This window comes from Jatropha curcas, chromosome 9 (genome assembly GCF_041381405.1).
Source record: "Jatropha curcas cultivar XTBG-Jc1 chromosome 9, XTBG_Jcur_1.0, whole genome shotgun sequence".
NCBI classification, from domain to species: domain Eukaryota; kingdom Viridiplantae; phylum Streptophyta; class Magnoliopsida; order Malpighiales; family Euphorbiaceae; genus Jatropha; species Jatropha curcas.
This window is the reverse complement of record NC_143159.1, coordinates 22,843,113-22,857,682: the sequence shown is the minus strand read 5'-3', so window position 1 is coordinate 22,857,682 and position 14,570 is coordinate 22,843,113. Positions and strand designations below refer to the sequence as shown.

Below are 14,570 nucleotides of genomic sequence, written 5' to 3'. Positions count from 1 at the left end.
AAATGAAAAATAGAAGGTGCCATTCCAGCATTTACACCCGCATTTCAGCATTTGGCCCATTCATTGCAGACAGACCCATCATTCCCAGTTTCCCATACAGTAGGTGCCATTCCATGGCCAAAGAAGGCTGAATGCCACATGAGGAGCCACGCCCGCAATCTCCATTGCATAATAACGACACCGTTTCGTTCTCCAATACCACCTCCAACCTTATTCTTCGCAACCATGTTTCCTCTTTTCTCCTCGCTGGTCCTTCATCTAAAGGATTTGTCATTGATGCCATGTTTGGCTCTACTATGTGCTTTGCTTATACGATCTTTGCTTTCTTTTATTTATTTATTTATTTTTTTTAAATTTATTTAAGTTTAGCCGAGAACGCAAAATTAAATTTTTTGACGGAAAGACAATAGTGCATAACGGGAAAAACATAAGGATAAAATAATGTATTTAAAAAAAAAAAAACAGAGTATTTAATTTTGTATAATATGAAGACAATATTACAATTTATCCTAAATAACTCAGTGAGTGCTTTCTAAGAAGGGAAAAAAAAAGAAAATGAAATACGAACAACCGCTCTTAATCATGGAGAGGTCATGTTTTTAAAATGGAAAATAGCCGGACAACATGACTTTTGATATGAAAGAAAACTTTGAAAAATAACACTTAAAATGTTATTTTTCAAATCTTTGTTAAATTTTGGAGAAATGGAGAACTCAATTCTTCAAATTGAAAACTGAAAGATCTGAATATGAAATTATGTTATCCAATTTTCTTAGAAAACTTTTCTAGAAAGCCATTTGATAATATACAATACTAAAATATATAAAAGATTAATATAAAAAGATATCAGACTTCTAAATAAACTCTAACTAATACATAAACAAAAATTCCTACTATTTTTATCCAATTATAATTATCTCTCTATCAATATAAATATTTTCAATTGAGTCTAGAAGGGATTAATTCACAATTACGTATTCCTTAATTTCTAAGAGCTTAACGATACTCATGTTTTCTACAAATAAATAGGCTCTAAATGGCTTAAAAAACATTAAATAAATAACCGAATAAGGAGAATACCTTTCGAGGAACCTTGATCAAGGATGTTATCATAATCTTTAAGAAACTTCTTAACTTCTCTTCTCTGACTTCTTGTTGGTGGTTCTTCACAATACACAAAGATATCAATATCAATATATATATATATATATATATATATATATGATATAAAAATATTTAAATTACTACTAAATTTTGCATTAGTAAAATAAAATTGTTTCTAAATTGAAACTCTATCTGCCACTTTTTTTGGAAAATATTTCTAGAAAATTCTCCAGTTTTTTTATAAGTAAATAGTCCCTAAACTAAAATACTTTAAGCAAATAACAGAATAAAAAGAATACTTTTTGATACTCTTGAACCTTGACTAAGGAGGTTTTCATAAAGCTCTTTCAGAAATTTCTCAACTTCTCTTCTTTGACTTTCTATTGGTGGATCTTCAGAATACATAATGATACCAGAATATTATATACATGTGTGTATGTAAAAGTAAAACAAAGTTATGTTTGTAATTGAACTTAAATGGATAAAAATACTTTAAATAAATAATCAAAATAAGAAGAACACCTATTAACACTTTTGAGCCTTGATTGATGAGGTTATCATAAGGCTCTTTCATAAACTTCTTACTTCTTTTTTCAAATTTGCAGCGGTTTTGGTCGGCGGGTCTTGACAAATTTCTTTATTGGACTCATTTTCAAATATATCCTTATTGAACTTTAATTAATTTTGACTTTTAAATATATCCTTATTGAACTTTCTATTTAAAAAATTCAAAGATAAGTATGCGGAGTATCTAATCAAAAACTAAATTGAACTGATTAAATTTTTAATAGTTGGTTCAATTTTTTAATAATTCATTTTGGTTCGATTTTAAACTTGGATGAATTTGTGAAATATAATTGATAAGTTATTGAAAATTATTATCACTTATAAGATAGATTTTTGAGAAATTTTGAAGGATAAAAATGAGTTTATTTTTTTTATACATTCATCAATTTTTTAGTAAATAAATGGTGAAATAAGAAAAATTACTAAATGTGAATTTCACATTTTTCATTAAAAGTCCTTAGTAAAAAAATATAGTAAATCAAACACAATACATTTAGAACCTTTAAAATATTATTTTTCTCTCCTAATAACAATTGTAAAAATCATTCTACTATATATTTACAATAGTTTTATATGTATTGATGGACTAGATTTTACACTAATAAAATAGAACTTTAGAGCAAAAAGAAAATCCAATTTTGTATGAATAAAATGTTTTTTTTTTAGAAAAGAAAAATAAAAATAGAGATCGAATAAGCAAAAAAAAGTAGGTGCCAACATTTGGCGTTCTTACTAATAACATTTTATTTCTTTCCATGTAATGCATTAGACTGATTACATAAATCAAAATGGAAATACTGAATTTCGATAACCAAATATACCTAATTTCTTAATTCATGTCTAACCTAAGTTCTTAAATACAAATTAAAACATAACAAATTGAATCAATTGCTTCAATACAACATTTCATCTTGTCCTCGTCCTTTGTGACGGTTTTGTCGGTTGGTCTTGGAGACATCCAATTCCTAACAAACCTTGGCCCCACCGAGGGTGCCAAAAAACCTATCAGAAGTATTTGGGATAAGATGGATTAAAAGGTCGTGGGCTTATTAGTCTTCAAAAGAAGGAGATGAGAATAAAAAAACGTTCAAAAGGAGGAAAAACTAGGTTTGAGAGATATGAGAAAAATATAAGAAATTAAAAGATTGGAAAAGGAAAAGACGTAGAGAGTGAAAAAAAAGGATGTGAAATAGAGTAAATATTTATAATATTTGGATTAGTTATATTGATTCGCGTGTTATTCACAGCTATGACACTGCTATTTCTAATCCTAGGAGTGTACTGAAAAAAAAAAGGATATTTTAGAATATTTACCGTACTCAATCAAACTATACAAAAAGTATATTATACCCTAGGTTTTTACAACATTCATAATTGTAATTTTTAGGCCCAAATTGCGTTTTTAATTTGTCTTATATCTTCCTACTTTTGGGCTTTATGGTTGTAGCCTACTTACTTGGGCCTTGCTCTTGGGCGTCAACAATATTATTACAATGCCTAAGGATATCTTAAGCAATTTAAAAATTGAGGCAACTTAACAAATATCACAAATTAGGTTTCTAGATTAATAAAATGTCAAAAAAAAAAAAAAAAAAAAAGGTATATACGGCGTCATCCTACTGTCAAATTAGGATTAAACGAAATCTCAGTCATCCTACCGTCATTACTCAAAAAGTCCTAGCTTTCATCTTGAAAGAATATAAGGGTCAGAGTTCTCTTTTTAAGTCTCATGAAATGATGAACACTAATAGAATTCAGTTTCAAACTTCACCAACCCAAAATGAATCCATGAAAGAAATTAGGAGAAATCTACAAAATCTTCCAAATCTCGATACTCCTTTATCTCGAAAGGTTATTCCAGATATTCCATCTCCTTCAACTCCTCATTGTCCAATTAAAACCTTTTCATCTCAAGAACACAGTTCCGGTCAGATGAATATCATCAATGTCCTTGATCGAGTTTCCGACAATGAAGAAAATGCATGCAGAAAGGAACAACCTCTTGAAATTCACAAACTTCATCGGAATATCCCAATACTGCCATTTTTTCCAAAAATCACATATCTAGATATCAACATAGAACAAAAGCCCAATCTTCTTTCTCAGCATCATTATATTGTGACATCTGTCCATAAATGGAACATAGATGGCATTCCGAGTATAATATTCTTAGCATTCTTGAACAGAAGACTATGGCTGCCAATGCATACAAAATCCAAACTATAGTTTCTGACCAAACTGTTGTTGACCTTCTTATTACAGGCTTTACAAGACAATTGGGTATGTAAAACCACTTAAATACATATATATATATATTGTGGCAGTATCAATCCAAACAGAATCGAGAGTTCTACTTTGCCTTTTCAAAGCATAAACAACATCCGTGATAGTGATAATTTTTTGTAGAAAATTAAGTCGCTGATATGCTTATACAAAAACGAAATCGTAAAAGAGAAATGAAATCCAAAAACAAAAAGAAATCGTAAAATAACAGAAAGAAATTGGAGAATTGTGGCCAATACCAATAGCCAATACCAATGGAGAAGACAGGAAAAACGAAATCAAAAAATGGAATCAAACATAGAAAGAAGAAGAAAAATAGGAAGAAGATAAAAACGAAAACAACACAAATGAAATCTTAGAATTGAAGTCGATTTACTGGTGAAGAACGTAAATGAAAATGAAAACAAATCGTTTTTGGTGAAAAACAGAAACGAAAATGAAAACCAAATATTAGAAGAACATAAATGAAATCGATTTTCTGGTGAGGACTCTCATGTCGATCTTGTATGCGATGATGACTCTCGCGCCAATCTTGTCATTGGAGGCAGAGTTCACGAAGAAGAAGAAGAAGAAGAAGAAGAAGAAGAGACATCCAAACAAATATAAAAGTGTCCTTAGGTAAAAGGATCATTAGGTAAATGAATAATAAAATTTACACTTTAATAATTTAGGTCTAACTAATATTTTGGAACAAAATAATTACCCAAAAATGATTTATATATATCTTGGGACCAAAGGAGTAATAAGGATTATGCAATGAAAATCAGTGATGCATGATTTAGAATTTAATTCTCATCTTTTATTAACTTAATTACACTAACAACCATTCATGGTTTTTAATTTATAATTAATCTAGAATAGCTTTTCCTTCTCATATTTTACCACAAGAAAATACGTTTGGCTCATTTGAATTTGGATCATAAATTAAAATATATGTTTTCTCTGTGTTTTTCAAATCAGAATAGTTCTCAGAACATCAAAGAGAAAGAGTAATTAGTACAATTTTCTTGAATAATTTAAAGTAAATTATTTTAAAATTACATGTATTTCTCATTTTTATGTATTATGCAAGTATATTTAATTAAAAACTAAAATAGATTTTAATATCTTTGTAAATTTTTATAAATAATTATTAAAAAGTAAATATTGAACTAGTTGAATATAGTTGATCCAGTCTAAATCACAACGTAGTCATCAACCTGATGTATATTTGTCCATCATTTAATAGTAAGAACAAGAAAGATGAAAAATTTATCTCCATTGTCAAGCCCTATGTCCTTTACAAAATTCTCTTTACCACATGAAGTTTCCTAATTTCTTTTTTTTTTTTTTTTTAAATCATAATTTCTACACACACAAATATGTATATTGCAGGTTTCTGCATGTTTAGCATTCTTGACGCCAGAATCTTTTGTCCCATAAGACATATATATACTCTCGTTGTTCCGAAAGATAAGTTATTTAAGGTTTTTACACGGTTATTAAAAAAACAATTAATTATCTTAAATTATATAAAAAATAAGGATAATTAAATTAATCAAATATCATTTATCTCAAAATTAAAAATAACTTGTGAATTGTATTTAATCTTCTATACAATATATTAGCACCATTATAAGGAGATCAGTTGTTTTATATTTTCATATAATGTCTTTATCAAGTTAATATCTATTAGTTACATACCCATAAAGATATTAAATTAAAATTATATTAAAACACATATAACCCAAGTCGTGAAATTGAATAAATTGTTATTCAAACTTTAGTCAACTTGAGTTAGAATCCATTATATGTCCTGCATTATGTATTTAATCTTAACACAATTAATTAAACATCAAGATAATATCATTAAATTAAATTAAAATCTGCATAATATATAAAAGGAGAGTAGTTTGCGGAAGTCAAGTGTAAATAGCACAATTTGCAACTTGATAATATTTTAGATTATAGAATGACAAAATTCTAAATTAAGTTGGTGGACTAATTTCTTTTTTTTTTTTAATTGAAATTTGATATATCATTCATTAATAAAACAAGACAGAAAAACAAATTTAAAATAAAAACACTTCATTTTTTCTTGGTTATAAAAAAAAAAAATCTTGGTTGATTAGCTTGGTGTATGGAGTAGTCTCATATACTAAGAGCTAGGTTGCACGGACATGGGTCAGGAGATATAGAAACGTACGAGATACGATAATTTTTTAAAAAAAGTGAAACATCCACACACTTAGATACACTATACTGAATAAATATAATAAATTAATATTTTAAATAAATAAACAATCATTTATAATAAATTATAAACATAAAATAAAAAAAATACTCCCTCTATCCTATTTTGTTTGCTTGTTATTCTTTTTATAGATGTCCCAAAATATTTGCAAAGTTTCTAAATTTAGACATGTAAATAATTATTTTTCCCATAATAACATTTTTATGATCCTTCATTAAATGAGGGACTTACATTAATATCTTCAATGAGTGAAGGAAACAAAGACAAAATGACTTTTGTTGACTAAATTCTTAATATATGTGTTTTGTCAAACTATGCAAACAAAATGGAACGGAGGGAGTACTTAATTTTTTATTTCAATATAATTAGTTAAATTCAAATTTATTATCATTATTGAAAAATACATTAACATTGTGTGTGCATTTTTTGATGCAGGTCATAACATGCATGAGTTTTGCTATTGCATACTTTAGTGAAAAACTTCGCAGAATCTTTAAAAGGCACATCTTAGCATTAAAAATTTTTCAGTACATCTCAATGAGATATGATTTTATAATGCATTTCATGATATTTTACTATACAATTTTATTATTTTTGAATAGTGTTATAAAAAATGATTTCATCCTTTATCTTGCTCGGCGCATCGTGTGGGTTACTAATGTAATTAAAAGTAACAAAAACATTATTTACTACTCATATATTTTCTGAATTATTTATGGCATTGAATGTGAGTTTGTTACAATCAATAAACATCACAATTATTAATTAATATGTAGGCTCCGTTACCTTATTAGTTAGTGTAAAGTGTTGATGGATGGAATTGAACCCATGACATTCATTACTCTCTCCGTTCTTTTTATATAGAAAAAATTTCTATTTTGGATGTTCTTCTTATATAGAAAATTTTGTCCAATTTGATAATTTGGGAAACTACACCAATGTTAAAACTGTATCTTACCTTTATTTTAGTTCTTTGTGAAGCTTTTACTATGAAAGATTCTCAAGTTTTTAGGTTGACCACAATGAAAAGAATTCCTACTGACTTCGCTCGAATATTTGAAAAATTGCGTTATATTTAAAGTATGTCTTCAATAACCAAAGGCATTTGGAAGGTTAAATGAGTACAAATTTTCATAATTCCACACAACTTTCATAAATAAAGGACCAAAAAATGAATTTCCCTCCACAACTTAGAGCATAAACTTTATTTTTTGCAACCATCTTTATTCTTTTCATTCTAACAAAGCATTTAAAGCCTCATTGAAGATTGAAACATAATTTTAAAGCATACATTAATATTAGCGGAGAAATAAATGAGATATTAGAGATAAATTAGAAAAAAAAAAGCGCAAAAAAATTGGTTAAACTTATTTCTTAATCTTGGTGAAAAATTAGTCGTCCCTATATAAAAAGAATGGAGTCCCAAAATATAAATCGTTTTTGGATGATAATTTTGTCTCAAAATATAAGTCGTTTTGAGTATTTTAAGGAGTAATAAATGATATTTTTCCAATATTATCCTTCTTTAGATTAGTTACAATAAATACTTTCACAAATAACTATTGATTTTAAGATAAATGATAATTTGATCAAATTATCCTTGAGTTTGATATAATCAAAGAGAATTAATTGATTCCTTAATCCTTGTATAACAACCTTAAAAGAACTTATATTTTGGGACAAAGAGAGTAATTGATTAAGACACTTTCCCATTAAGCTAGTTTCCACATTTGTATTTTGAAAAACACACATATATATGAACAATAATATACATTAAATAGATGAAATTCTATTCTGGACTTGTATGTGACATATATTATAAAAAATTAATTATATAACTATTATAATACTTATAATTAACTATTCTATAATTATAATATTTATTATTATGATAAAATAAACATACCAACTAGTACTAACATTAAAATTAAACATGAATCCTAACTAATATGATAATCACATTTAGTATTCCTACCTATATATTGCACTCACTTGCATTCTAATTTTATCACAATTATAGACATTCTAATTACAACCACTACTGTAATCACAATATTATAATCACAACCAATATTTTAATAATATCATAATGATCGTTTTTTCCATATAGTTATGATTTATACTAATATTATAATTAGTTCACTTTGTATTATACAATAACTAATAAATATGTCATGCCTAGTATTAAAATATATTTAGCTATTCCATATGAGTTATCTATACATAAAGAAAATAATTATAACTATTTTAATACTTCATTATTGTATAGTTAATTAGAGTTGATATTCTAATAGTATTATAAATATAATTATTTAATTATGATTAGAAGTGTAATAATATGAATTAACTATACATAAAATTAGAATAATTATACATTTTTTTTCTCAATTAATACATTCAACACAATCCGCACCCTTAGAGGTAAGCATTCGGTCAATTTGAGTAAAATTTTTAACCGAAATAAATTAACCGAATTTCTTTTTACTTAACTGAATTAATTTTTTTACCGAAACATTTTGATCAAATTAATTTTAATCATTACCAAATCGAAATTAAAGAAAATAAAAACTTAATTAACCTACTGAATTTAACCAAAGTTTATGATTAACCGAACTAGTTATTAATCACTCCTTAATCAAAATAAAAAATAAAATTTTTAATTTTTAATTTTATTATCTACTTAATCAAAACGACGTAGTTTTGAGAATCAGTTAATTTGATTAATTCGGTTAAATTAACTTTTAATTGAATTTTTAACCGATCATTGAAATTTTAATTTTCTTTAATCGAAATTTTAACCGAATATTTATTCAACGAACCGAGTTGGTCGCACTGAATGCTCACCCCCACTCTTCCTCTCCCTCATCTCTTTCTCTCTTAGGTGGTTAGAGAGAAAAAAAAAGTGATTAGATGGTGGCTAGAGTTCCATTTTTAGATATAATCATATAATGATAATATTAGTTATTTTCATATTTAATCCTTATATTAGTACTAATTATTATTTATGTTTTATTATAATACTAAGTATTATAATTATAGAATAGACAACTATATGTATTAAAATAGTTATTTCAAATATTTATATATAAAAAATTACATAATTAACAGTGTCAAAATAATAATTATCAAAATATTTACTCCAGTACACTTATTTACCATACTTTTTATTTATGGATATGGTTTTATATGTCTATTTAACAATATTTTTATTTCATTTATTTATAATTTACAAATTAATTTAGTTACATATATAAATGCCTTTTAAAAAACAAATGTTTCAAAGTTATACTTGGTGATAGAGTATTTAAATTGTATGCGAGAGGTTACGGGTTCATTGCCCTCTCATAGCATTTTATTACCCAATTGGGTAACATGTAATGTTAAGGGTAAAAATGTAATGTTATATTCATTGCTTTAAGGGCATTGAGGTAATATTATCCCTAGTGGTTCAGGCTCATAATGAGTGTGTGTGTGAGTGGTGTGTAACTTTCCATGATCAAACGTGTATTCCCACAAGTCATATTAGTATTCATTGATATTAAATGCACTCAATTAGAAATTCTTACTATCGTAATATTCACGTTTGCATTGACTTCCAATGAAGAAAACTGATATTTGAAAGAGAAATTGTTCCTACGTTTGCATTGACTTCCAATGAAGAAAACTGATATTTGAAAGAAATTCTTCCAATCAATCTTTGTCAAGTCATTTATGGTATGGGCACTATCACTTTCTAAAACAGTAAAAGGCATTGGTTAGACTCCCACGGCACGCAACTACTTGGAAAATGTTCAGTCATTTTGACTATAAATAGAACTAGTTAGCTATTGATCATTCTCAGTACAAGCTAATGTCATTTCCACTAAAATGTCTTGGCTTCAAGTTTTGCTTGTGTCACTAATTTTACAACAATTCAATGTATGTGATTCTTGTATTGAACAAGAGAGAATAGCTCTACTTGAATTCAAACAACTTCTGTTGTCTAACAGTGAGCATGATCCAACACAATTGCTTCCTTCATGGGTTGACGATAAGGAGAGTGAATGCTGTGGTTGGGAGCGAGTCAATTGTCAAATAACAATAGTATGAAAAAATATCTAAACTTTAATTATCATTGTTCATTAGATGGTTTTCAATACGTAAATTTAGTCCTTCAATTTTTACTAATATAAAAGAAAAAGGAGAAATTAAACTTTCAATTAATTTGTACATCAAATATAAAGTTATAGTAATTAAAATAAATAAATTATGTTTAATTATTTTGTGTAATTTTTTTCAAATTTTGCAATATCATTCAAAACATATTCAAACTAAACTTAAAATTTATTTTACTCAAAACGTTTTTCTTGAGTCCTATCTGTCTGAAATTTCCTTTTCATTTTTTGGTTGCAGAATTTGCTAAGATGAGGAACTTGAAGATTCTAAATTTGCATGGAAACTCACTAGCAGGAACACTTCAAGCTGAAGGCAAGAATACCTAAACCTTATTTCATATGCTTTAAAAAAAAAAAAAAAAAAATCTGTGAGAAGATAACAATGTAATTACGTTATAAAAGTATCTGCTTTTCTCTTTTTAATTAATCTTTGAATTAGCATTTTTTTGACGTTATCTTCCTTCATGGCAGAATTAGCAACTCTCAAGAAGTTAGAAATCCTAGATTTGAGTGAAAACAATCTATTTGGGTATATTTCTCCTTCTATTGGGAGCATGGCATCTCTCAAAGCTTTGTCTTTGGCTAACAACAAACTTAATGGATCTTTACCCGAACAAGGTATATGTATGAGTCTTTCATGTCTTATCAATAGGGATCATGCCTATTATTTCTGACCCGTTAATCAATTTTGCAGGTTTATGTAAATTGAAGAACCTTCAAGAGTTGGATCTCAGTCAAAATAGTCTTAATGGAATTCTTCCACCATGTCTTAGGAGTTTAAAATCTCTCAGACTATTAGACCTCTCATTCAACCAACTTGAAGGAAACATTTCTTCTTCTCCAATTCCTTCCTTGAAATCCCTCGAGTATATTGATCTCAGTCATAATAATTTTGAGGGCTCATTCTCTTTTAAATCAATTGCCAATCATACCAACCTCAAAATAGTAATTCTCGGATCTTATAACAATAAGCTAGATATTGAAACTGAAAGCTCAAGTTGGTTTCCGAAATTTCAGTTGACTATTCTTGTGTTGTCAAACTGTAATTTGAATAGGCTTCCAGAGTTTCTTAGTCACCTGTACGACTTGAGAGTACTTGACCTCTCCCACAACAATTTAACAGGAATCTTCCCTGACTGGTTGCTTGAAAACAACATTGATTTGGACTTTCTGAGTCTTAGAAATAACTCTTTCTATGGTCAGTTTTATTTGTTACCCAATTCTAGCTTCAATATTATTCGGATGGATGTCTCAGATAATCATTTCAATGGGCAGCTTCAAGAAAATATTGGGAAGATACTTCCAAATGCTTTGTACCTTAATCTGTCTAATAATGCTTTTGAAGGTAGCATTTCGTCCTCAGTTTGCAAAGGGATCCTTTTTGGGTATGTGGACCTATCCAGCAACAAATTTTCGGGAGAACTTCAAGACAAGTTTGCAGAAAATTGCTCCGGTTTGTTGTTTCTAAGTCTATCAAATAATAGACTTCGTGGACAAATGCCAAATTTCAACATGAGTGGATTGATGTCCTTACATCTAAGTGATAATCAGTTCTCAGGTACTATACCAAACGGGATTTCACAGGCTTACGAACTTTATCACATTGACATCAGTGGCAACTACCTGACAGGAGAAATTCCCAGCTTCTTGGGCAACATGACATCACTTTCGTCGGTCATCATGCGAGATAATGACTTCGAAGGTAAAATATCTTGTGAAGTTTTTTCTGCTTCACTTGGATTCTTTGACCTCTCTTATAACTCTATTTCAGGCCCTTTACCATCTTGTGAGTTTTCATATGTAACTCATCTAAATTTGCAAGGGAACAAAATCACTGGTTCAATTCCAAGGACATTGTTTAATTCAACATCTTTACTTACTCTAAACCTTAAAAATAATTTATTGTCTGGTGAAATTCCAACTTCAGTTTCTGGGAATTCTAATCTGAGGGTCCTTCTTTTGGGAGAGAATTCTTTGAGTGGCTTGATCCCCAACCAACTGTGTCAGTTTAATAAGATGGGCATACTAGATCTCTCCCAGAATTTATTTTCTGGATCAATACCTCATTGCTTTAGTAATCTCACTTTTGGTAAGATACAAGCACATGACTCTTCCCTAGAAGTTTCATGGAATTCTTCGTTACCCAGGTTTACCCGATATGTTTTTGAGAATCTTTTGCAACGAGATATCATGCATGAGGATGACTTTTTATTCACTGAACAAATTGCAGTTGAGTTTGTTACAAAAAACAGAACCAACATTTACAAAGGTATCATCCTTGATTTGATGTCTGGATTGGATTTGTCCTGTAACCATCTTACTGGCCAAATACCATCTGAACTAGGGAAACTAAGTTGGATACATGCTTTAAACTTGTCTCATAATCAGTTGACAGGTTCTATCCCTAATACCATTTCAAACCTAGGACAAATAGAGAGTTTGGACCTTTCGTACAACAATTTGAGTGGAGAAATCCCTTCATCGTTGATCAGTCTAAATTTTCTGCAAGTTTTCTCCGTGGCTCACAACAACTTGTCAGGTAGAACTCCAGAAATGAAAGCACAATTTGGGACATTCGAAAGTAGCAGCTACGAAGGAAATCCTTTCCTTTGTGGACCTCCATTAGAGAAAAGCTGTAATGTTGTCAATAAGCTGCCAACATTATCCTCTGATTTGAGAGCAGGGAAATGGTATGAAATTGATCCTGTAGCCTTCTCTGCAAGTTTTGCATCCACATATGCAATTTTCTTGTTGGGTTTCTTTGCTATTCTCTACATCAATCCTTATTGGAGACAAAGGTGGTTCAATTTCATTGAAAACTGTATAGATGCATGTTATTATTTTATTTATGTTACTTTTCGTAAGTTATCAGTTAAATTACATTGGTAGCTCTATTTCTCTTGTCCTATTACATGTCTTATTGAAATTATATATGAACAGAAATCTGATTATGTATCATTTTCTTCCCATTAATTCTTTAAGGTCTAGCTTTGACAGATATTATTGTGTCAACTATGACAACTTTTGATCTTTCACACTACATTTTCCATGCATGCATAACCGCGTGTTATTCAAGCTGACCCACAATTATGCAAATACTGGCAACTTTTACCCCTCGTTTGTAACAAACAAATTCCATAAAATTTTGCGCAATTCAATTAAAAATTTATATTTTTATGTTTGGAATGAAGAAAATCGTAGATTTTAATCATAGGAATTCAATTTTATGGAATTGGATATAACTACACTAAATTTCATATACATAGGTGGAATTTGCAGATAAATTACATAAAATTAAGCAATCTAACTTTTTATGACAAAACTACATTTTTCCTTCGATGAAATGAATTTTTTAATTTTTTATTTATTTAACTTATCTATTTTATCAAAATTTGACCAAGACCATTAAAATTTTATTTTTTTAGAAAAATATTTTCTTATTATTGTGTTTTTTATTTTAATAGTTTTCATCTTTTATTTTAATATTTTTTTAGCTTTTTTTTTTACTATTGAGGTAAGAGATTCAAGTTAAATATACATTTATCATTAAATTAAATGTAACAATTTTATTAATATTATTTTTGTTTTATATATTTATTTTCACAAAATATAAAAAGTCATATAGCATAACATAAATATAATTGTTATTTATCATTTATTTTTGTGAAATTACTATTTCAAGGATATTTTAGAAAACAAAAGCAAACGAATTTTCAATTATGAATATATTTCATACATGATTATGTGACATTCAATTAAATTACATGTTTTAAATTAATTATACCAAACATGAAAGTTCATTTACACATAAATTCTACTGTAATTCATTTACAAATAAATTTAATATTTTGAATCATTTTATACTAAACGGAGCGTTAATGTGAAATAATCATGATATTTTGAATTTTTGGGCAAATTTTATGCTGATGAAATTTAATTCACAACCAAGTGCATATCCAACCCTTATAAAGGCAGTATTCTTTTATATATGGCAGGAGTTGGATTTATGTTATTTTTAAACCAAATAATCAATATCATAACATATATATTTAGCAATTTCCATATGAGTGTTATGAAAAATAACTAGTTGAGATCTATTTTTCAGTTCATTAGACAAGCGAATTGTCATTTTTTATATTGTAGAAATCTTAATCGAGTGTTTGAGCATGTGATATACAATTGATAAACATCTAATGCAAGTAATTAAAACGTCCGCTTCTTAAAAAGAA

The 14,570-nt window shown here is 28.0% G+C and overlaps 1 protein-coding gene across 1 annotated transcript; it reads left to right on the top strand.

Annotated features, from left to right (window-relative positions):
- The first annotated feature begins 10,032 nt into the window (after window positions 1-10,032).
- Window positions 10,033-13,299, top strand: LOC149493827 (cuscuta receptor 1-like). Its single transcript, XM_089725653.1, has 4 exons — window positions 10,033-10,270; window positions 10,580-10,654; window positions 10,813-10,959; window positions 11,036-13,299. Exons 1-4 carry the CDS (start codon window positions 10,231-10,233, stop codon window positions 13,228-13,230), a joined length of 2,457 nt encoding a protein of 818 aa, XP_089581779.1. The 5' UTR covers window positions 10,033-10,230; the 3' UTR covers window positions 13,231-13,299.
- The last annotated feature ends 1,271 nt before the right edge of the window (window positions 13,300-14,570 follow it).